At 36.1% G+C, this 25,301-nt stretch overlaps 1 protein-coding gene across 2 annotated transcripts; it reads left to right on the forward strand.

The window, feature by feature from the left end:
• The first annotated feature begins 15,435 nt into the window (after nt 1–15,435).
• Nucleotides 15,436–24,729, forward strand: LOC115222340 (cullin-3-B). 2 transcript variants are annotated; one of them, XM_029792529.2, is made up of 2 exons: nt 15,436–16,251; nt 24,466–24,729. In XM_029792529.2, exons 1-2 carry the CDS (start codon nt 16,192–16,194, stop codon nt 24,712–24,714), a joined length of 309 nt encoding a protein of 102 aa, XP_029648389.1. In that variant the 5' UTR covers nt 15,436–16,191; the 3' UTR covers nt 24,715–24,729. The 2 variants fall into 2 exon arrangements, with proteins under 2 accessions (XP_029648389.1, XP_036367089.1); XM_036511196.1 differs by lacking the exon at nt 15,436–16,251 and adding an exon at nt 19,670–19,874.
• The last annotated feature ends 572 nt before the right edge of the window (nt 24,730–25,301 follow it).

Below are 25,301 nucleotides of genomic sequence, written 5' to 3' on the forward strand. Positions count from 1 at the left end.
GGTTAGTCTTATGTTTAGGGCAAGGGCTAGGTTTAGCGTGGGATTAGTTTTAGGGGTATGGTGAAGTTTAAGGTTAATGTGAGGTTTATTGTTAGGGTTAGTGTTAGTGTTGGGGTTCAGTTTAGGTTTATGGTTCAGGCTAAGGTTTAGGGTTAGATTTGTGGTTACAATTACAGTTAGGATCAGGTTTAGGTGTAGTATCAGGGTTAGGGTTAGGGTTAAGGTTAGGGCTATGGTTAGTGTTAGGATTAGGGTTAGGCTTAGTGTTAGTGTAATTGTTAGGTTGAGGATTAGGTTTAGAGTTAGGGATAGGGTTACTGTTAGTGTTCGGATCAGGTTTAGGGTTAGGTTTAGGTTTTAGGGTTAGGATGAATATTAGGGTTAGGGTTAGTGTTAGTGTTAGGGTTAGGGTATTATTTAGGCAGTGAGCTGGCAGAAACGTTAGCACGCCGGGCGAAATGCTTAGCGGTATTTCGTCTGTCGTTACGTTGTGAGTTCAAATTCTGCCAAGGTCGACTTTGCCTTTCATCCTTTCAGGGTCGATAAATTAAGTACTGGGGTCGATGTAATTGACTTAATACCTATGTCTGTCCTTGTTTGTCCCCTCTACGTTTAGCCCCTCGTAGGTAATAAAGAAATAGGTATTATTTAGTTTTAGGTTTAGGTTTAGGGTTAGGTTTAGTTTTAGGGTGAGGTTTGGGTTTAGTGTTAGGGTTTGGTTTAGAGTTAGGTTCAGGTTTAGTGTGTAGGTTATGGTGAGGTTTAGGGTTAAATTTAGAGTTAGTGTTAGGGTTTATATTTAGGGTTAAGGTCATTGTTATTATCAGGGTTATGATTAGGTTTAGGGTGAGGATCAGGGCTAGGGACAGGGTGTAAGGTTTAGTGTTAGGGTTAGGTTTAGGATTAGGGTTAGGGTAAAGTTTAGGTTTAGTGTTAGGAGTAGGGTTAGGGTAAAGTTTAGGTTTAGTGTTAAGAGTAGGGTTAGGTTTAGGGTTAGTGTTAGTGTTAGGGTTGGCTTAGGGTTTAGGTTTAGGTAAAGGTTTAGTTTTAGGGTTATGGTTAAGGTGAGGGTTAGGGTTGGGGTTAGAGTTAGGGTTACTGTGAGGGTTAGGTTTAGGCTTATATTTAATGTTAGGGTTAAGGTTAGGACTAGCGTAAACATTAGTTTCAGGATTAAGGTTAGGGTTAGCATTATGGTTAGTGTTAGGGTAAGGGTTAGCATAAGGGTTAGTGCTAGTGTTAGGTTTAGGGCTACAGTTAAGGTTAGTGTTAGAGTTAGGTTGAGGGTTAGTTTTCATGTTAGGGTTAGATTTATGGTTATATTGATTGTGATGTTTAGATTTAGGCTATGGTTATGGTTACGGTTAGTGTTAGTGTTAGGGTAAGGGTTAGTGTCAGGGTTAGCGTTAGGTTTAGGTTTATGGTTAGGGTTTGTGTTAGTGTTACAGTCCGTGTCTGTGTAAGGATTAGGTTTAGGGTTAGGTTTAATTTTATGGTGATGGTTTTGGTTAGGGTTAGGTTTAGGTTTAGGGTTGAGGATTAGGTTGAAGGTCAAGTTTTGGGTTAGGTTGGGATTGGGTTTATGGTTAGTGTTAGGTTTTAAGGTCAGGGTTAGTTTTAGAGTTAGGTTTAGGGTTAGCGTTATGGTTTTGGTTAGGTTTAGCATTAGATTAGGGTTAGGATTAGTTTTATAGTAGGTTTACTGTAAGGTTTAGGGATAGGTTTAGGGTTGGCATTAGCGTTAGGGGTAGTCTAAAGGTTAGGGTTAGAGTTAGATTAACTGTATGCGTTAGGTTTAGTGTTAGGGCTAGGTTTAGTGTTAGGGTTAGGGTTAGGCTTAGTTTTATGGTTAGGGTTAGTGTTAGGGCCAAGTTTAGGTTAGGTTCAGTTTTAAGGTTAGGTTTAGGGTTAGGGTTAGGTTTAGGGCATGGGGTAGTGATAGGGTTGGTTAGGTTTAAGGTTAGGGTTAGGTTTAGGGTTAGGTTTAGGGTTAGGGTAAGGGTTAGGTTTAGGGTAAGTGTTAGTGTTAGGTTTAGGGTTAGGGTGAAGGTTAGGTATAGAGTTAGTGTTGGGGTTAGTGCTAGTTTTTCGTTTAGTGTTAAGGTTAGGTTTAGGGTTAATGTTAGAGATAGTGTTAGGGTTATGGTTAGAGTTAGGGATAGGTATTGGGTTAGGTATTGGGTTAAGTTAGCATTAGGTTTAAGGTTAGGGTGGGGGTTAGTGTGAGTATAAGTTTTAGGCTTATGTTTAGGTTTTGCTGTAGGCTTTGCTTTCAGGTTAGGGTTTGGGGTTAGTTTTAGGGTTAGGTTTTGGGTTAGGGTAAGTGTAAGGGTTAGGGTTAGCATTAGTGTGTGGGTTATGTTTAGGATTAGGGTTAGGTTTAAGGTTAGGTTTAGGGATAGAATTTGTGATAAGGTTAGGGTTAGGGTTAGGTTTATGTTTAGGGTTTGGGTGAGAGTTATGGTGAGGGTTAGGTTTAGGGTTAGTGTTAGGATTATATTTAGGTTTAGGGTTAATGTTTGGGTAAGGGTTAGCATTAGTGTTAGGTTTAGGGTTAGTGTTAGGGTCAGTTTTAGTTTTAGGGTTAGTGTTAGTTTTAGTTTTAGTGTTAGGGTTAGGTTTATTGTGAGGTTTAGGTTTAGGGTTATGGTTAGTTTCAGGTTTAGGGTGAGGGTTAGCATTAGGGGCTAGGGTTTATGGTTAGGGATAGGTTTGGATTAGGCTTAGGGTTATTTTGAGGGTTAGTTTGAGGATTAGGGTTAGGTTTAGTGTGAGGTTTAGGTTTAGGGTTATGATTAGTTTCAGGATTAGTGTTAGGGTTCGGGTTATGTTCAGGGTTAGGGTTAGTGTTAATGGGAGAGCTAGTGTTAAGGTTAGGTTTAGGGTTTGGGTTAGGGTTAAAGTTATCGTTAGATTTGGGTTTATGTTTAGTGTTAGTTTTCGTGTTATGGTTAGTGTAAGTGTTATGTTTTGGGTTAGGTTTAGGGTTAGGGGTAGGTGTAGTGTTAGGTTTAGGATTAGGGTTAACATTTTATTTAGTGTTAGGGTTAGTGTTTGAGTGAAGGTTAATGTTAGGGTTAGGGTGTAGAGTTTTGGTTTAGCATTACGGTTAGATTTAGGTTTAGGGTTAATTTTAGGTTTAGTTTTAACTTAGGGTTAGTGTTATAATAGGGTTAGGGTTAATGTTAGTGTTAGTGTTAGTGTCAGAGTGAGGGTTAGGGTTACTGGTAGGGTTACAGTTAGGGTTAGGCTTAGGTTTATGGTTAGTGTTGGGGTTTATGTTAGGATTAGTGTAAGCGTTAGTTTTATGGGTTATGGTTAGGTTTTGTGTTAGGGTTAGTGTTAAGTTTAGGGTAAGGGTTAGGGTTAGTGCTAGAATTAGTTTTACAGTTAGTTTTTGTGTTCAGGTTAGGTTTAGGGTGAGATTGAGGGTGAGGTTTATGGTTAGGTTTTGGGTTAGTGTTAGGGTTAGTGTTAGTGTTTCAGTTAGGTTTAGTGTAATGTTTAGAATTAGGGTTAGGATTAGGTTTAGTGTTAGTTTTAGGGTGGGGTGTAGAATTTGTGCCAGTGTTTGGGTTAGAGTTAGGTTTATTGTTAGGGTTAGGGCTAGGGTTAGGGTTACTGTTACAGTCAATGTTAGGTTTAGTGTTACTGTTATTGTTAGTTTTATTAGAATTAGCATTAGGGTTGGTGTTAGGTTTAGGGTTTTGTTTAGGTTTTCAGTTAGGGTTACAATCAGGTCTATGGTTAGGATTAGGATTAGTGTTCCTGTTATGGTTAGTGTTAGGTTTAGGGGTAAGGTGTGCATGAGGGTTGTCCTCAGGGTTAAGATAAGTGATAGGGTTAGAATCAGGTTTCGTTTTAGGATCAGTGTCAAGTTTAGCGTTAAGATTATATTTTGGTTTAGGGTTAGGCATAGGTTTAGGGTTAGGGTTAGTGTTACAGCTATGGCTAGGGTTAAGTCTAGGGATAGGATTAGGATTAGTGTTAGTTTATTGTTAGGTTTAGGGTGAAGGTATGAGTTAGGTTTGACATTAGGGTTAGTGTTAGTGTCAGTGTTAGGCTTAGTGCTCGGGCTAAGTTTAAGATTATGGTTAGGATTAGGGTTAGGTTTAGTGTTAGAGTTAGGTTTTGGTTTGGTGTTACATTTAGTTTTTGAGTTTATGTTAGGGTTAGTGTTAGATTTACATGTTTTAGGTTTACATTTATAGTTAGCATTAGAGTTATGTGTAGGGTTAGGTTTGAGGTTAGTGTTCCTGTTACGGCTAGTGTTAGGTTTAGCGTTTTGTTTAGGGTGAAGGTATGGGTTATGTTTGACATTACAATTAGGGTAAGGGATTGGGTTAGGAATAGGTTTTGGATTAGTGTCAGTGTTTGGGTTGGGGTTAGGGCTAGTTTTAGGTTTAGGTTTATGTTTAGTGTTAGGGTTGGGGTTACTGTTAGGTTTAGTGATACTGTTAGTGCTAGGTTTAGTGTTAGGGTTAGTGTTAGGTTTAGGGTTTTGTTTTGGTTTGCAGTTAGAATTAGGGTTAGTGTCTCTGTTATGGTTAGTGTTAGATTTAGTGTTAGGTTTAGTGTTGACGTTAGGGTTAGGGTAAGCAATAGGGTTAGGTTTAGATTTTGTGTTAGGGTCAGTGTGTGGGTTAGGGTTAGGATTAGGGGTTAGGTTTAGGGTGAAGCCAAGGGTTAAGACTAGGGTTATTGTTCCTGTTACTCTTGGGTTTAATGTTAGGTTTAGGGTTCGGGTTAAGTCTAGGACTAGGACTTGGTTTCATATTATGTTTAGGTTTAGGGTTAGGTTTAAGGTTAGGGTTAGTTTAGGGTTAATTTTAGGGTTCGATTTAAGGTTAGGGTTAGGTTTAGTGTTAGAGCTAGGGTAGGTTTAGGGTTAGTGTAAGGTTTAGGGTTAAGTTTATTGTTAGCTTTAGGCTTAGGATTGTGATTAGAGTTAGAGTGAGGGTTAGGGTTAGGGCTAGGGTTAGGTTTAGGTTTAATGTTATGGTTAGGGTGAGGTTTAGTGTTACTGTTAGTGTAAGGTTTAATGTTAGAGTTAGTGTTATTGTTAGTATTAAGGTTTTATTTAGGTTTGCGCTTAGGGTTAGGGTTATGTCTAGGGTTAGGGTTATATCTAGGGTTAGGATTAGGGTTAGTATTCCTGTTACGGTTAGTGTTAGGTTTAGTCTTCGGTTCAGGGTTAAGGTGTGCATTAGGGATGACACTAGGGCTAGGATTATGTTTAGGGTCAATGTTTGGGTTAGGGTTAGCATCACGGTTAGGGCTAGCTTTAGAGTTAGGGTTAGGGTTAAGGTTAGGATTGGGGTTAGTGTTTGGGTTTAGATTAGGGTTAGGTTTAGGGTTAGATGGGTTAGGATTAGTTTTATGGTTACGTTTAGTGCCAGTTTTAGGGTTAGGGTTGGGGTGAGGGTCAAGTTTAAGGTTAGGGTTAGGTTTAGTGTTACTGTTAGCATAAGGTTTAGTGTTAGGGTTAGTACTGGGATTAGTGTTAGGTTTTGTTTAGGTTTGCCATTAGGGTTAGGTTTAGGGTTAAGTCTAGTGTTAGGATTAGGGTTAGTGTTTGTGTTAGTGTTATATTTATTGTTTGATTTTAGGTTTGACATTATGGTTATGATAAGGAATAGGGTTAGTGTTAGTTTGGGGTTAGGTTAAGGGCTAGGTTTCGTGTTAGGGTAAGTGTCCAGTTTAGGTTTAGGGTTAGTGTTAGGTTTAGGGTTAGGGCTATGGCTAGGGTTTGGGCTTGGGTTAGGATTAGGATTAGGGTTAGTCTTCCTGTCACAGTTAGTGTTAGGTTTAGTGTTAGGTTTAGGGATAAGGTGTGGGTTAGTGTTGATGTTAGGTTTAGAGATGGGGTTAGAGTTAAGGTTAGGCTTAGGTTCAGGGCTTGGACTAGGGCTAGGTTTAGTGTTATGATTAGGGTTGTTTCGTTTTAGGGTTAGGTTTAGGGTTAGATTTAGGTTTAGTGTTAGAGTTAGGTTTAGGGTTAGGATTAGAGTTAGTTTTAGTGTTTGGTTGAGGGTTAGGGTTAGGTTTAATGTTATGGATAGGGTAGGTTTAGGTTTAGGTTTAAGGTTATGTTTAGTGTTAGTTTTAGGGTTAGGGTGAGGGTTAAGTTTAGGGTTAGGGTTAGGTTTAGTATTACTGTAAGTGTAAGTTTTAGTGTTAGAGTTAGTGCTAGGTTTGTGTTAAGTTTAAGTTTTATTTAGGTTTGTGATTAGGGTTAGCGTTAAGTCTAGGTTTAGGATTAGGGTTATTGTTCCTGTTATTGTTAATTATGTTTAGGTATTAGGTTTAGTGTTATGTTTAGGGTTAAGGTGTGCATTAGGGTTGATGTTAGGCGTAGTATAAGGGATAGGTTAGTGTTAGGTTTTGGGTTAGGATCAGTGTTAGGGTTATGGTTAGGATAAGGTTTAGATTGAGGGTTAGAGTTACTCATACAATGAATGTTAGGTTTAGTGTTGCTGTTAGTGTTCAGTTTAGTGTTAGAGTTAAGTTTAGTGATTTGTGCAGGTTTGTGGTTAAGATTAGGGTTAGAGGTAAGTCTAGGGTTAGGATTAGGGCTAGCATTCCTGTTATGGTTAGTGTTAGGTATAGTGTATGCATTAGGCTTGACTTTAGTGTTAGGGTAACGAATAGGGTTAGTGTCAGGTTTCAGTTTAGTGTCAGTGTTAGGGTTATGGGTTGTGCTAGGGTTAGAGTTAATGTTAGGGTCGTGTTAAGTTAATGTTTTTTTTTAGGTTTGTGGTTAGATTTAGGGTTAGGGTTATGGTTACAGTAAGGTTTAGGCTTATTGTTAGGATTAGGGTTAGTATTAGGTTTAATGTTACTGTTACGATTAGTGTTAGGTTTAGGGTTTTGTTTTAGTTAGTGTTAAGTGTAGAGTTAGGATTAGGGTTAGTGCTCCTGATATGGTTAGTATTAGGTTTAATGTTAGGTTTAGGATTAAGGTGTTTATTAGGGTTAGGGTAAGGTATAGGATTAGGGTTAGGTTTTATGTTAGGGTCAGTATTAGTTTTACGGTTATATGTAGGGTTAGGGTTATTGTCATGGTTAATGTTAGGGCTATGGTTGGTATTAGCATTAGAGTTAGTGTTAGGGTTAGTGTTAATGTTAGAGTTAAGTTTAAGGTTAGGGTTAGTTTTAGTGTTAAGTCTAGAGTTAGAATTAGGCTTAGTGTTCGTATTACGCTTAGTGTTAGGTTTAGCATTTGGTTTAGGGTTAAGGTGTGGTTTAAGGTTAACGTTATGTTTTGGTAAGGGTTAGGGTTAGGGTTAGAGCTAGGGTTAGAGTTAGAGTTAGGATTAGGGTTAGGATTACAGTTAGGTTTAGGTTTAGTGTTAGTTTTAGGGTTTAGGTGTGGGTTAGGGTTGACATTAGGTTTAGGGTAAGTGATTGGGTTAGAGTTAGGGTTAGGGTTAGGTTCAGGGTTAAGTTTTGAGTTAGGTTTAGGATTAGGGTTAGGGTGAGGTTTAGTGTTAGTTTTAGGGTTAGGTTTAGAGTGAAGGTTAGTGTTAGCGTTAGGTTTAGTGTTATTGTTAGTGTAAGTTTTACTGTTAGAGTTAGTGTTAGGATTAGTGTTAGGTTTAGGGTTTGGTTTAGGTTTGCAGTTATGGTTAATGTTAGGGTTAAGGCTAGGGTTAGTGTTCCTGTTATATCTAGTGTTAGGTTTAAGGTTAAGAGTTAAGTCTATAGTTAGGATTAGGTTTAGTGTTCATGTTACAGTTAGTGTTAGGTTTAGGTTTTGTTTTAGTTAGTGTTAAGTGTAGAGTTAGGATTAGGGTTAGTGCTCCTGATATGGTTAGTATTAGGTTTAATGTTAGGTTTAGGATTAAGGTGTTTATTAGGGTTAGGGTAAGGTATAGGATTAGGGTTAGGTTTTATGTTAGGGTCAGTATTAGTTTTACGGTTATATGTAGGGTTAGGGTTATTGTCATGGTTAATGTTAGGGCTATGGTTGGTATTAGCATTAGAGTTAGTGTTAGGGTTAGTGTTAATGTTAGAGTTAAGTTTAAGGTTAGGGTTAGTTTTAGTGTTAAGTCTAGAGTTAGAATTAGGCTTAGTGTTCGTATTACGCTTAGTGTTAGGTTTAGCATTTGGTTTAGGGTTAAGGTGTGGTTTAAGGTTAACGTTATGTTTTGGTAAGGGTTAGGGTTAGGGTTAGAGCTAGGGTTAGAGTTAGAGTTAGGATTAGGGTTAGGATTACAGTTAGGTTTAGGTTTAGTGTTAGTTTTAGGGTTTAGGTGTGGGTTAGGGTTGACATTAGGTTTAGGGTAAGTGATTGGGTTAGAGTTAGGGTTAGGGTTAGGTTCAGGGTTAAGTTTTGAGTTAGGTTTAGGATTAGGGTTAGGGTGAGGTTTAGTGTTAGTTTTAGGGTTAGGTTTAGAGTGAAGGTTAGTGTTAGCGTTAGGTTTAGTGTTATTGTTAGTGTAAGTTTTACTGTTAGAGTTAGTGTTAGGATTAGTGTTAGGTTTAGGGTTTGGTTTAGGTTTGCAGTTATGGTTAATGTTAGGGTTAAGGCTAGGGTTAGTGTTCCTGTTATATCTAGTGTTAGGTTTAAGGTTAAGAGTTAAGTCTATAGTTAGGATTAGGTTTAGTGTTCATGTTACAGTTAGTGTTAGGTTTAGTGTTTGGTTTAGGGTTAATGTGTGGGTTATGGTTGATGTTACAATGAGGGAAGGGGTAGGGTTAGGTTTCATGTTCAGGGTCAGTGTTAGGAAGAGGGTTAGTGTTGTGTTTAGTTTTAGGTTTAGGTTTAGGGTTACTGTTAGTGTTCGGTTTAGTGTTAGAGTTTGTGTTAGCTTTAGTGTCGGGTTTAGGTATTTGTTTATGTTTGTGGTTAGGGTTAGGGTTAGAGCTAGTGTTCCTGTTATGGTTAGTGTTAGGTTTAGTGTTAAGTTTAGGTTTAAGGCAAGCGTTAGGTTTGATATTAGGGTTTGGGGAAGTGATAAATTTAGTGTTACATTTTGGGTTAGAGTCAGTTTTAGGTTTAGCTTAAGAGTGAGGGTTAGGGCTAGGGTTAGAGTTAGGTCTGGGTTTGGGTTTAGGTTTAGGGTTAGTTTTAGTGTTAGGGCTATGCCTAGGGTTACGTTTAAGTTTAGGGTTAGGTTTAGATTTAGTGTTAGGGTTAGAGTCAGTGTTAGGGTTAGTGTTTGGGTTAGGGTTAGTGTAAGGGTTAGGCTTATAAGTGTAAAGTGTAGGGTAAGAATCACAGTTAGTGTTCATATTACGGTTAGTGTTACGGTGAGTTTGGTTATATTTAGTGTTAAGTCGTGGGTAAGAATTGACGTTATGATTAGGGTAAGAGATTGGGTTAGTGTTAGGTTTTGGGTTAGGGTAAGTGTTCGGGTTAAGTTTAGGGTTAGGTCTAGGTTTAGGGTTAGGGTTTCTGTTATGGTTAATGTTAGCATTAGTGTTACTGTTAGGATTATTGTTAGAGTTAGTTTGAGGGTTAGTGTTTGGTTTACAGATTTGTTTAGGTTTGTGGTTAGGGTTAGGGTCAAGGTTAGAGTTAAGTCAAGGGTTTAAGATTAGGGCTAGATGGATCATGTTAGGTTCAGTGTTAGGTTTAGGGTTAAGGCGTGCGTTAGGTTTGACGTTAGGGTTAGGATAAGTGATATTTTTAGTGTTAGTTTTTGGGTTAGGGTCAGTGTTTAGGGTTAGGGCTACGGTTAGTTATGGTTAGGTTTAGGGTTAGGTTTAGTGTTAGGGTTAGCCTTGGGTTAGGTTTAGTTTTACAGTTAGGTTTAGGTTTAGTGTTACTGTTATTTTTAGGTTTAGTGTTAGAGTTAATGTTAGGGTTATGTTTTTAGGTTTGCAGTTATGGTTAGGGTTATGTTTAGTATTATGGTGTGGGTAAGGGTTGACGTTATGATTAGGGTAAGGGATTAGGTTAGGGTTAGGTTTTGGGTTAGGGTCAGTGTCAGTTTAGGGTTAAGATTAGGTTTAGGGTTTGGGTTACTGTTTTGGTTAATGTTATGTTTAGTGTTACTTTTAGAATTAGGTTTAGGGTTTTGTTTATTTAGGTTTACAGTTAGGATTAGATAAAGTGTTAGTGTTAGGTTTAGGGTTGAAGTTAGGGTTAGGATGAGGGATAGGGTCAGGGTTAGGTTTCGTGTTAGGGTCAGTGTCAGGTTTAGGGTTAGGTTTAGTGTTAGGCTTAGGCTTAGGGTTATGGCTAGGGTTAGGGTTAAGTATAGTGTTAGGATTAGGCTTAGTGTTAGGTTTAGGGTTAGGGTGTGGGTTGGGGTTGATGTTAGGGTTTGGGTAAGTAATAGTGTTAGAGTTAGGGTTAGGGCTAGGGAAGGACTGGGTTTAGTGTTACGATTAGGGTTAGGTTTAGAGTTAGGTCTAGTGTTAGGGATAGGTTTAGTGTTAGTGTTAGGTTTAGGTTTAATTTTAGAGTTAGTGTTACTGTTAATGTAAGTTTTAGTGTTAGAGTTAGGGTTAGTGTTAGGTTTAGGGTTAGGTTTAGTGTTAGTGTTAGGGTTAAGGTTAGTGTTAAGTTTAGGCTTAGTGTTAGGTTTAGGGTTAGCATTTGTGTTAGGGTTAGGGTTAAGTCTAGGTTTAGGATTAGGGTTAGTGTTAGGTTTAGGGTTGAAGTTAGGGTTAGGATGAGGGATAGGGTCAGGGTTAGGTTTCGTGTTAGGGTCAGTGTGAGGGTTAGTGTTAGGTTTAGGGTTAGGTTTAGGGTTAGGGTGTGGGTTGGGGTTGATGTTAGGGTTTGGGTAAGTAATAGTGTTAGAGTTAGGGTTAGTGTTAGGTTTAGGGCTTGGGTTAGTGTTAGTGTTAGGGTTAGGGTTAGGTTAGTGTTAGGTTTAGGGTTAGGTTTAGGGTTAGGTTTAGTGTTAGAGTTAGGGTTAGGGCTAGGGAAGGACTGGGTTAGTGTTACGATTAGGGTTAGGTTTAGTGTTAGTGTTAGGTTTAGGGCTTGGGTTAGTGTTAGTGTTAGGTTTAGGGTTAGCATTTGTGTTAGGGTTAGGGTAACGGTTAGGCTTTTAAGGTTTAGTGTTAGAGTTAATGTTAGGTGCAGTGTTATGTTTGCAAGGATTTTTACTGCAGAAATGATAATGTATTTAATGCCAAAATAAACAGAATTATGGAAATTTTATCTGTTTGGAACATTCTCTTTGAAATAACATCAGAGGCTCTCAAATGTAAGTGTGAGGGTTGTTGCCCAGGTTTGTCAATGACTGCAGCTAAGGTAGCAGGTATTTTTGCCAAGTGTAAGGACTTCCATAACCATAAATGGGGAATAACCAAATGCTTTCCTATAATCAAACCTTAATGTCACAAGGTTTCTTTGATGTTTTCTTACTTCAGACAGTACAACTTTATTTATCAAAAGTTGTTTGGCACATACACACACTCCCTTCTTTCCATCTGCTTAGTCATCAGTTTGTCTGTCTGTATATGTCATTTTTCAGTTTTATTTCAAGATTTCTTGCTGATAGAGAAAGAGCCTGTTTCTAACTTATATCCAAAGCTCCTTCACTGGAATTTCAACATCAACAGAGTAATTTTGTATGTCATCGTCATCATCGTTTAACGTCTGTTTTCCATGCTGGCATGGGTTGGATGGTTTGACTGAGGAGTGGCAAGCCAGTTGGCTGCACCAGGCTCCAGTCTGATTTGTCAAGGTCTCTACAGCTGGATGCTCTTCCTAACGCCAACCACTCTGAGAGTGTAGTGGGTACTTTTTACATACCACCGGTATGGGAGCCAGTCAGGCAGCACTGGCATCAACCACGTTCAGATGGTGCTTTTTATGTGCCATGGGGGGGGGGGGCCACTGGTAGCCAGTCAGGTGACACTGGCATCGACCCATACTTGAATGGTGCTTATTATGTGCCACCAGCATAGGTGTCAGTCAGGCAGCACTGGCATTGGCCACAACTACGATTTCCATTTCACTTAACTCAATAAGGTCTTCTCAAACACGGCATATCATCCGATGATTCAAGGGTACTTTTAAATGGACTGGCTATGCGACACTCGTATCAGCCATGGCTGTGATCTCACTTTACTTGCCAGGTCATTGGCCACGATTCAATTTCACTTGACTCAACAGGTCTTTTCAAGCACAGCATATCACCTGACAATTCAAGGGTACTTTTGAATGGGTTGGTTATGTGTCACTGGTATCTGCCACAGCTTCTCAATCACAGCATATCTCCAAAGGTCTCAATCTCTTGTCATTGCCTCTGTGACGCCCAATGTTCAAAGGTTTTGCTTCACCAACTCATCCCATGTCTTCCTGGGTCTCCCTCTTCCATGGGTTCCTTTCATTGTTAGGGTGTGACACTTCTTCACACAGTTCTCCGCATCCATATGCAGCACATGACATACCAGTGCAGTTATCTCACTCGCACACTACATCTGATGCTTTTTATGTCCAGCATTTCTCTCAGGGCACTTACACTTTGTTGTGTAGGCACAGACATTACACATCCAGCGGATCATACAAGCTTTATTTCTTTCAAGCCTACGCATGTCCTCAACAGCTATGTAGCATGGATGTTTGCACACATGCATCATACAGTCTACCTTTCACTCTGAGCGAGAGGCCCTTTGTCACCAGCAGAGGTAAGAGCTTTCTGAATTTTGCCCAGGCTATTCTTATTCTAGTGGCAACACTCTCAGAGTATCCACCCCAACTACAGACTTGGTCACCTAGGTAGCAGAGACTATCGACTACTTCTATTTTCTTCCCCTGGCATGTGATGGAATCTGTTTTCTGTACATCTTTGGTATTTATTGACCCTGTGCATCTGCCACACACAAAAACTATCTTCCTGGTTAACCTTCCTTTGATATTGCTGTACATCTTACATGTCCATAGAATATAGAAAAGGCAATCTATGCCTTTTCTACAGATTGAGCAAGGCCATCTACCTGAAGGGGTTTGTAATTTGTCCACCTTCTAGGACTTCGGTTTTTGCTAGATTGACTCTATGGCTCTTTGATTCTAGACCTTGCTTCCACTCTTGAAATTTCATCTCTAGTTCTGGTAGTGACTCAGCTATTAGAGCAAGGTCATCAGCATAGAGGAGCTCCCAAGGGCAGCCTGTCTTGAATTCCTCTATTATTGCATGGAGGACTATAATGAATAAGAGGACTGATCCTTGGTGAACCCCTACTTCTACCCAGAAATCTTCACTATACTCGTTGCCAACCCTCACCTTACTGGCAGTATCTCTGTACAGGGCTTGTACAGCTCTAAGCAACCATGTATGTATATGTGCAGATTTGTATGTTTTGCTTTATTTATGTATTCTCATGCATATAGCTGCATGCCCAGACATGCTCATATATACTTAAATGACAAACTTCTGGAAAGTTTTACAGTTTTTTGAAGTTCCAGTGATGGCTTGGATCTGCAGTCTTTGAATTAGCTTTCTCCTTTCTGGTTTTGAGAAGCCTAATTTCTCAAGACTAGTACTTAGGCAGTGTATTACATACCCAGGGCCCCAATGATTACAGGTATAAACCTGAACTTGTAATCTGGGTAGAGTAGTTGTAGATTCCTCAATAGTTCAGCATAGGTATTTTCTCTTTCAATGATCTTTATGTTAACATTCACTAGACGGTTGATTTCCACAACTGTACAGTTTCTCTTCTCAACCTCAAATTACTATGTCGGGTCTATTATGTTTACATTTTATTGAGGTTTTCACTGGGACATTCCACCAGTACTCCATACTGTAGGTTCTTATTTCTTTGGCCATGAGGTTATCCTTCTGATGGATCTCATTATACAGTGTCCTAGCTACAACATCATGTCTCATTGGCAGATAATACCATAATGACATTTTCAGACAACTGCTTATGATGTGGGTAATATCTTCAGTGTTAACTCCACAAAGTCTGCATCAGTTATCACATTTTGCTGCTTTTCCTGCATCTCTGTCCCTTTTGTGCATTAGATATTTGGTTGATATTTCTTATTCCTGGATTGCAAACGCATACCCTCCAAAGAGGGAGTTAGTAATCTGGTTGTTAGTCCATGATAGACTGCTTTAATGATCAATGTTACTATTATCCCGTAGCTTTCTACTAACATATCCATGCATGGTCTTCTGCAGATATACCCTTATCCTTTCATCTGATATGTTGCGGTAGAGTTGTGTGACTTCTTTGGGTATGTATTTAAGGTTATCAGACAAGGAATGCTGCTTTCCAAGTCTCATGTATGCAGACTTGGTCAAGAGGTGCACTTCGATACTTTGTGGTTGAAAGATGTTGCCGAAGGGATATGATACGACATTCAAAGACAGTTTGGATTGATGTTAAGCCTCTTCCCCCTTGTTTTCGTTTTAGGTAGAGGCGGTCTACGTCACTGATGATGTGGAAATTATGTGTGTTAGTATCTTCCGGGTTTTCACATCAATGGCTCGGATCTCATCAAGCGTCCAATCAAGTAACCCAAATGTTGGTATGAAGTACTGGCACAGCAAACACATTGTGGGCCACAGTTTTATTGAATGTTGAGAGTTCCGAGGTCCATATTTTCTTTATTCGGCTATAATATTCTTTAGTGACATGCGTTTTGTAACAAGTGTCATCGTAAGGTATGTTTTCATCTACCCCAAGGTACCTGTAACATTCCTCGTCAGATACAGAGGAAACGGGTTATTGATGGAGATGTCAAGTTTCTTTTATAGTTTTCCCTCTTTTCACAGCCATATAACAATATTAATCCTGACCAAACTCCAACCCTATATTCTTTGAGAATGTTGTAACCAGGTCAAGGCTCTTTTTCATCTTATGCATATAGTTTCGAGTCATCCACAATGAAAGCGTGAGTAGTGTAGTGTAATAAATGTATGTATGTATATATGTATGCATGCATGCGTGTATGCATGTACATACGTAAGCATGTGGTGGGGACAGAGAAAGAAAGAGTGAAGTCTATGAAAGTGAAGCTCAATGAAGGAAAGCAAAACATTATTCGAGCTCACGAATTATCTCCCCTCTGTCAGTAAAATCAGACGCATCTCTTTGCTTGTTATTGCGCCACTACACCAAATTTTAAAAAATAACTTTTCTTAAAAAAATAACTTTTTGAATATGTATATATTAATAGGAAATAAGTATAATAAAAACGCTGAATAATGAATGGCATCATTAAAATAAAACGACTGAATGATGAATGGATATGTTAGCATGATAGTCCATTAGACAAATAAGCTACACGATTTGATTATTGAAATAGGTATACGGTAAACGCAAAGTAATATTCACGCAACACATGGAACTTTGGTGAGCATAAAATGCAAAGCAACTATTTTCTGAAATGATTAAGTTAATAGAATTAGAATTAATCTTATCTTAGTTGTTAGAAGATACTAGATTTTTCTAAAATAAACGGTAAAGCTGAATTTCCTTGGGCGTTGACAATCGAAAACTGTTGCTGATAAAAAATACTATATAGTGCCAGTTCGACAACATCAGGTTTAGTTTATAATAATACATTCTTGATAGTTGATAGATTGGTATTATCTATCTCTTGGTATAAATTTATAATAAATATCCTTGTAAACTTGTGTGATAGCACCCTAGAAGAGGGGACTATTTTTTGAAGCGGTTGTTTACTACGTTAATCGTTGGCGAAAAGAAGCAGGTTAGGTTGGTGAGTGTCGAAGAACACAAGATGATTCGTAGGTCACCATGAAAAAGGAATGTTTCATCCAGCGACAATTGATTCACTCTTGGCAAACATAATAGATTTTTCTCCTTGTTTAGAATATTCAAGTGTCGGCAAATATTGACATTGTAACCGACGAATTCCTTTTAAAAGCGTAAACCACGAAAAGGAAACAAGACAGCACTATATCTCACTCGAACACAAACACATTTTATCCTTTATCTGGAATTATATTACATATTCCTAAAAATTGCCAACTCTTTTTCTCAATAGGCATTCTTTGAATGGAAAAAAACATTTTTCATCAAGTCTTTTTGCATGACTTGAGTATTTAAACATATACACATCCATAAAAAATATTACACCTTTAATGTATGTATATACATGTATAACAAATAGACATAATACATTTCTTTCTTAAACATATTAAAGGTGATCGCGACTTGGTTCAATTTTTATACTCTCTGCAGCCTTATTTTGCTGATAATTTCATTAAATATCTGTTTTGACTTGCAACTTTAAGGACATTCGCGATGAGTGGCGGTTTAAGAACCCATAAGAGAGACACGAAGATGCGCATTAGGGCCTTTCCTGTAAGTATTGCACTATTCTTGATTTTGTAAAATTACATGTTGAATTATCATAAATGCAATCAAGTTATGTTTTTGTTGTAATCAGTATAATTTTCATGAGACTGTATTTTCTAATGTAGCAGTACATGCATAAAATAGAAAAATATTCAAAATGGCGGGTTAAAGTAAGTCTTGGAAAGACTTCTGTAACCATAGCAGTCTGCACTTTTATATTCATTTATTCATTGAAAGACTTTTATTTGCTCTACAAAATTCGCCTTTTAAAAAATAGAAGTACTTACCCGTGTTAAAGATTCTTAGATCTAACTACATTTAAATTGTGCCACTACGAATTGTCTTGTATACTATCATATTTACAAGCAGAGTTAATCACAATTGAGCCTGTTTTTATTGACATCAACTGAGAAATTAAATGATTTTTGAAATTTGTTATGGAATAATTTTCTAATTTCATTGACAGTTTCTTTTATATATACATATATTATAAAAGTTACGAAATGAAACTGATACATATGTAGAAAAACATTTAATAAAATTGAAGATAATGTCCTTGTATATATTTCATTATCATCGAACAAATTTTATAAATTTATTGGTAATATAACTTAATAATAAAGTATGTTTTCCTCAACTTGTCAGTGTCCTGCTATCTCTCACCCTTATATGAAATAGATACGCATACACACAGACCTACATATATTTTATTATTCCTTACCATACATTGCGGCGCACCTGTTTATTTATTTAGTTTTTTTTAATAAAATAGTTACGTGACAAAACATCGAAAATATTTCTTTTTGCCACATATTTAAATATTTTTCTGGAATGAGTAATTATATGCATGTTTCTATAACAATTTTACTTGTATTTTTTTAATTCTTATGGAACTATCATTACAATTACTAGTTTTTGCTCCTGCGATTTCAAATTTTGTTTAGGTTGATAAAACAATTATCGGTTAATTCAATTAATATGGACAATCTCTTACTGGTTTTGTACAGTGAAATCATTTCAAGTACAGTAAGTTTCGATTTGAAAAAAAAAAGTCTTGTTGCTGTATTGAAAATGTCTGAAATTTGTAATATTTACAAAGAATGTTTTGCTCGTGTTTCTTGTATATGTATTTTGCAGATTTAGTGAACTGTTAAATTTAAAGAATCTCATATTGAATGAAGAACATTTCTTATAAATTGTAAATAATTAATATACACGTTGATTAATCCTTTTGTTAATATTGTTTTATTCGTTTTCATTGTGTAACTTTGGAGGCTTTTTTTCTTTTTCGTATACAATAGGTAGTTTAAAAATCGATTTTTTGTTTATGTCTCAACTTCACCATATAAAGTCTTGAGGCTACTACTGCTGCAGTGAATAAGTAGCAGCCAACGTTTTGAGAGAACCAGGCTCAATTTTCATTTATCTGTTGGATCAAATTCCCTCCTTGTTTGAGATCATTGGTAATAGAATGTCATTAAGTATTAGAATGTAAGAAATTTGTAATTGCAATACATTCAAAATATTTGTGTTTATTTTTTAAAAATTTTAAATTGCGGCCTTTTTTCTTTTAAATACCACACAAAGATGATGATGTTAGTCCTGGTAAATATGTTTTCAATAGGTTTATATAGATTTACAAATTCAATGTTTACATACTTTATGACTTGAAAAACAAAATGTCATTTGCTGACATGAATCAGCCATGTCAATCATTTATTACATAGGTAAATACTTCAAGGATAAACTGCATATAGCATCTTACTAACTGTTCATGTATGACGTTCAGGTCCCCACTTTTCGTATCGTTTATTAGTATTACCACTATACTGATCCTTCTGGTATTACAACGGAAAGGCTCTTAAAATACTTTAGCAATTTAACTGTAGTTGGCCGATCTGCCTAGAAAAATGAATTGCTGTAAATAGAAACCCAGCTAAATTGTATAGCAGACCCGCCCGCGTAACTCATGCTAGCACGAAAAGCGTGTTGCAAGATAATGGTGATGATAGTGGTCGAAAACAATTAAGTTATACTTGATTTTGTTTGAGTCTTGCGTCTTAGCTCATCTGTACTTTTGCTCAATTTACAATAAATAAAATTGTATCTTTATCAGATTTTAATCAAAAAACATTTTAGGCTATCGGATTTGTTGAACTTAGGGATTTCGATTGGTTAACAATTGGGCTCTTTTGTTGACAACAATAAAAAAACAAAAAACTAACCTATAAATTTTTATATAACAGTATGTTTTGGGTTAAATTATTTTTTCAAAATTATAGTCTTTTCATCTATAATTTAATAGAATTTTTGAAAAAGATATTACAAGTGTAGATTTTTTTAAGAGCTTAAATTTTGTTTTAATATGGCAGTTTCTTTAAGTATTTAATTTATTAAGCGAATTAAGATAAGTTTTTGTGAAATATATTTCTGATATTTTAAAGAAATATTAGCTTAAAAAGTTTGAAAATTGAATGAAAAAGGCTTAAGGCAGTCATAGTCAAATCTACATTATTATTGGCAGCAAGAATTTCTGAAGATTAACATCAGGCAAAGGACCCTCTGCACTATAAAGGATTAGGTAAGAATAACTACATATGTGATGTAATCAATGGGTCCACATGATGTGCAGTGTGACTCATATATCAAGAAATATTTTAGTAAAGTAGAATATTCCTCAGCAAAACCAACAACCTAAGTAGCAAAGAATTGTAAAAATCATAATTTTCTGTAAAAGTAATAGTTTCTGCTACTAACATAATTTAACATGAAGAACTTAATGGTGATATAATGTGAGGGAAGTTTAGGGTGTTAGTGTTTTAGTGGTGAAATGATTTTTCTTATTTTTAAATGATGATGAATAGGAAGGAAGAATCTGAAATGGATACTTAAAATTGAGCTTTAGATGTTTAACTTGAAAAGCAATCTGAGTGCCTGTTATAGAAAAGACTTGATCATTAAAGGTATTCATTCTAGCTCCTTGTATTTGTTCTGGCCTCTTACATTCTGAGTTCATATCACATTATGGTCAACTTTGCTTTTCATCCTAGTGTCAATAAAGTACCAGTAATATCAGTATAGTTTAAGTGTCAAATGAGATGCCTTGCATCTCATTTGTTCTGGCTCTTTGCATTCTGGATTCAAATCCTGCTGTATTTTATTTAGGTGACACACTTAGTCATCTGGGCCACTCTATTGTAAACATTTAGGCCTGGTTTCCAGTTTGAAGATAGTTTCTTCTTTTTACCACCAGTATCAAGTTCTGTAATGGGTCTGGATGCTGCCTTTTGTTATGGACTAAGGAATAAAAAAAAAATTGACATTTGCTTTTTTATACCTCACAATATCCTACCAAAGTCAACTTTGTCTTTCATCCTTATAGAATTGATTTTAAAAAAACAGTCCAGGCAATGGACTGGCAAAATTGTCAGAAAGTCAAGCAAGATGTCTGAACCTTTGTGTTCTGACAGCATTGTCTACAAGTGACACTATTACCAAGCTGTATCAGCCCAAATCCAATGGCTTTTCCCTTGGATAAAGAGGGGAGACATGCATCGGCAACTGCTGGCCTTCATAAAAAATCTTGCCATGCTTGCACATTTGTACATTGCTTTGTTGGCTTTGTTCAAGTAAGTTTATTGTACTGATGGTTATATAATCCAAATGGATTATACATGTTTATTTGAATACTGTGAGATGGTAAAGTATAATTTGTCAATTTCCTTCAATTCTTTGTTCTTGATAATTGGCAGATATAGAGATCAAATCATAGCATAAATTAAATCGAAGACCTTTGGTCTAGTAACTGTTGTAATCCCTGATGTAATCTCCAGGGATACAGGCATCCAGCAACAGGACCTCCATAATGCCATGATGGACCGTGAAGTCTGGCATAGCATGGTAAATTCCATTGTCTCGACCACGGTCGAACAATGATGATGATGAGTAACTGCTTAATATTTGAATAAAATGTGATGAGAAGGAACTAACATTGATAAAATAATCAAAGAATAAACAGCATATGAATAGTTCCTTTGACATATAATCATGAATTATTTAAGTAAAATATATAACTTGCATCAAACATTCTTTTAAAAAAAACATTTATTTCAAAAGTTGGATAACTACCATTTATATAGCTTTATCACATTAGCTATTTTCAGCTTTACAGGTCTTGCATAGGTCTTTAAACTGTTTTAACACTTCAACTTTAGGTTACATTGAATTGCCTAATTTTTTAGATTTTCTCATCATATAGCTTTTACTGTCACTTCTTTTCACAAAGAGTAACATTATTTTCCTTTTGGCTTAAGCAAAAGTTTTCCAATTCCTTTCATGTATGAGACATTCTGCTTTCAAAAAGGGAACACATTGCATATGTCTAAAAACAGATCAGTTACAGTTAAAATATTTTTTGATCAGGTTGACTTTGGTATAATTATATTGAGAATACATTACTGCCTATTTCATTTATCAGTTTAACTTGATATGAGATCTTTATTAATTCAAGTAAGCAGTAGTCTCATTACAATTTTTCTTGCTCTTATGTTTGCATATGCAAACACACACATCACATAGAATGTAAGTTGACCTTATTGGGAAAAATGTTTGTTACATTATCATGAGGTGTTTGTGACCATAGCTTCCAGCCGTTGCATCTTGGAAATCACCAATATTTTTGATGTGGCCTGGTCCTTTGTTTTCAGGATCAGGAAAGGGTTGGTGGGAATATATCATCTGTGCTGAAGAGATAGTTACTCAACCATCAAATGTTATCAGGATGCCTAAGTTCATTCAGCAGATCCACATGGTTGTTGCTGTCAACCCAAGGGTGTCAATGAGAGCCTTTGCCAAACAGCTCAATGTAGGAGAGTCCACTATGAAAGGTGCAGTGCACAAGGATATCAAATATATATATGTGTGTCCAGTTCTTATCTGGCAAGATCTAGGAGAACTGTGATCAGTTGACAAGCATCACATCTCTTCCTACTTCTCTTGATTTGAAATCTCTGGACAAGTGTCTCTTTTTATAGAAAGGATTGGCCACTGCCTTTTGAATAAACTTTCTGAACAGAAAATTGTAGAAGCCTCACATATATAATCTTTAATGCCATGTTCCATGCTGGAATGGGTTGGATAGATTGACAGCATCCAGTGAGTCTAAGGACTGCATCATGCTCCAATGTTTAGTTTGGCATGGTTTCTATGGCTGGATGCCCTTCCAAACACCAACCACTTCACTGTTTACTAGGTGTTTTTTTTCATACCACATTCATTATTGAAGTCACTGTGCTGCTAGCAGGACTACTGACTGTGAGAAGTGGTGGAGGGACAACTTCATGCTAGGGGACAAGAAGATTAAACTATGAGAAAGGGTGAGTCAGATCAGGTTCTTGTAGAGAAACATCTAGTAGGGTCGAGGAAAGAGAGCAAGAGAAAAGGATCAGCAGAAGCTGCAAGAAATAATAGCTATGAATTCCTTGTGTTAAAGGAGTAATGTGTTCCTAAAAATCTTGGTTAAAGTGAAATCTCGTAATGCAAAACTAATTTTCCCATAGATTTTCATACTATAGAGTGAGAATGTATTGTGATAGATTTCTTTGAAAAAAAGCAACAAATAATACAACCACTTCTCTACATGAAAATAGCAATTTCTAAACTTAAACAGTACAATATGTATACACAAAAACATTTGAAGTGAAATACATTAGGGAATAAATAAAATTAATAATATTATAATAGGGTATGTTCTTATTACAAAAATGTTGTCTAATGTGTGATGTGTGTTGGAAAATGTGAGTTATTGGGAGGATGAAGGATACTATCTTCTGTCTTGATAGATGAAGAACATCCCAAATTCTATGTAAATTCTTCTTATAATTTCATATTCTCATCAGTATTAGAAGATTGCCCTTATTCTGACAGCATCAGCTCCTCATTAAACTTTCTCTATGGGACACTAGCCTATCACATTATCTTCGAACACTATACCATTTGCAAGTACCACAATATCTTTCTGAATTTGATATAGGCTGGTGGAAAACTTGTAAAGTCAGTGTTACAGTCTGGCTATATATTTTTCCAAGTACCAATACTCAATGTAATTCCTTTATGGTTCCCCTTTGCCCCTCTGCCTTTCTTGGTTTGTTTCCAGACATCTTGAATGGTACATAAATTCAAGGAAAGTTCTGTTTTGTGTGAGTAAAAAATTGTCTTATTCCAATGGAAATGAGAAGATAAAAGGGTGAAGGAGTGAGAGTTGGGAGGAAGCATTGTATGATTAAGTTAATTAAAGGGTTACCAGATTCATGGGCACATTGCACCTTACACTTCTGACTTGTGGCTGACATGATGATACTACTATTGTTGCTGCAGTCTCAAGTTAATCTTCAATGAACTAAGATTTAAATCTTCAACTTTTAAAAAGATAATCTAATGAGATAATGTAATACTAAGTATTACATTATCTCACATCATGATTATAGTTTTTCAGATTGTTAGCTATAATAATCTCAGATAAAATGCCAGCCTTTATTGCTAAGAATAAAGTGTATCTATTAAATTCTTAAGATTCATTTGAGTTTCCATAAGGGCAAAATTACAGACCACCTCTTAAAATTTGTGGTCATATTCTACAATTTCTGTAAGCACAAAATCCTCTAACTTGATAATCCTAATGTGACAGATGCCTGTGTCCATATGTTGTATAAATACATACATAATACATACATGCATACAAATTACAAGTACAAACATGGTTTTGTGATTAAGAAGTTTGCTTCCCAACTGTGTGGTTTCAGATTGGTAACACTGTGGCACCTTCGGTAAACATCTGCTGTAGTCCTTGGCCAATCAAGGCCTTGTGAGTAAATCTAGTTGATAGAAACTGAAAGAAACCTCTCCTGTATGTGTTTGAGTACATATTTCCCCCACCTTCATCTTTGTGTGTTGACTGATTGTAAACAAAGGTCTCTCTGTTCATACAAATAGTATCTACTTGCAATTTATCACAAAAGTATGCCTGGACCTCTTGACATGTCTTGACAAATTGTGCAGTCTTTGTAAACAAAAGGTTTGTTTTTTTGTGTCATTTGTTTCCAGTTTTCTGTGCAACAATGTTCAGTAGACTGGGAGATTGTTACCTTGCTAAGTAAGAGTTGGTGCCTGGAAGAGCATATAGCTGTAGAAACTCTGACTTGATACACTCTTCTGATCCATGCAAGTATTGAAAAGCTGACATTAAAATGATTATTATGAAGCTGTATTTACTATATACTTTCAGTAAATTTGTGGTCTAGTCTGCTAGAAATGTCACTTAGTTTTTAGTGTATCAGCTTCTTTTTATATATTCAAGTTTGTGGTTTAAATTTTTTCATTCCTTTGTTTCACAATGAAATGCCTTTCAAAACTATGGTCATAAACCTATGTACTGTGATGAAAATAAGAATGGTTGTTTCATAATTAACTGACCTACTCTGCAAAAGTCTAAATCAGAAAACATTATTTGGTATGAATGAGGTTGTTTATTCAATAAAAATGATCATATTGGTTATTTGAAGTGCATTAGTGTGGCCAGATTGTAATATAAAGTATTTGTTTTTCAAGTGAGTGGCACTTACTCTTTAGAATAAAGAATTGATAGTGTTAAACTGTCTCAAAATCAAGATTAAGGAAGACTGATAGTTACTGTCAAATTGACATGGTTTTGTTAGCATCCAGTTTTTATTTGGTAAGAAAAATGGATGTAAAATTATGCTATAATATTTGTTTGTAGTGACAGTTGAATAGTTATTTTAGATGATTATCTTTAGGTGCCACATTGAATATTTATGTATCTTGTTTTAAAATTAAAATCAAGCTTATATTGCAGTTGATAAAGTTGGATATATATATATATATATATATATATATATTTTTTTTTTATCCACTAGTTGAATTAACTGCTTGCTAAGAGTAAGATTGGTATTTATTCTTGGGCATTTCTTTTGTAGATATCTCATAAAAAATGTATTGTTTGTAATCATATCTTCAACAAATTCAGGTTGATGGTATTTGACTGAGAAGAATTTGAACATGTTACATATTTGATTTAAATCAGTCTTCTTGTAACAGTAGCTATGGTATCTAGTTTTATGTGCAACATTTCAGTCAAATTTATCAAAAGGAATGGTCTTTAAAGATTAATTTGTTTTTATATTGTATACATCTTTCTCATTACAGATGACAATGGATGAGAAGTATGTCAATAGTATTTGGACATTGTTACGAAATGCTATACAGGAAATACAGAAAAAAAACAACAGTGGACTTAGTTTTGAAGAACTTTATCGTAATGCTTATACAATGGTGTTGCACAAACATGGAGAAAAACTCTATACAGGTCTACGTGAGGTAGTAACTGAACATTTAATTAATAAGGTAGGATTGATTACTAATTCTGTTTTGGATACTCAGTTTTTTTCTTCCTAATACTTTATATAGAATTACATCCACAAGTTTTGATGATTTTTAAGAAGCTAAACAAATTTTTGATTAACAGTATTGTTATTTGAAAGGAATTATGATTTTGATTATTCTGAGCCAGTCTCAACCCTAATTTAGCTGAAATTTTATAAGTCCTTCTGTGCCTATAAATATATTACAGAATTCTCTCTGCTCAAATCTTTTATCTTTTAGTTGTTTCAGTCATTACACTGTAGCCATGCTGAAACACCGCCTTGAATTTTTAGTCAAATGAATTGCCCCCAATACTTTAAAAAAAAATTGGTACTTATCCTATCAGTCTCTTTTGCCAAACTGTTATGGGGACACAAACACACCAACACTGGTTGTCAAGCAGTTGTTGGGGGTACAAACACACATACACACACACATATATATATATATATATATATAAGATGAGCTTCTCTCAGTTTCCACCTACCAAAATCCACTCACAAGGCTTAGGCCAGCCTGAGGCTATAGTAAAAGATACTTGTCCAAAGTGCCATGCAGTGGGATTGAACTTGGAACCATGTGGATGGGAAGCAAGCTTCTTACTACAGAGCCATGCCTGT

Source organism: Octopus sinensis, linkage group LG19 (assembly GCF_006345805.1).
Source record: "Octopus sinensis linkage group LG19, ASM634580v1, whole genome shotgun sequence".
In the NCBI taxonomy this organism is placed as follows: Eukaryota; Metazoa; Mollusca; class Cephalopoda; order Octopoda; family Octopodidae; genus Octopus; species Octopus sinensis.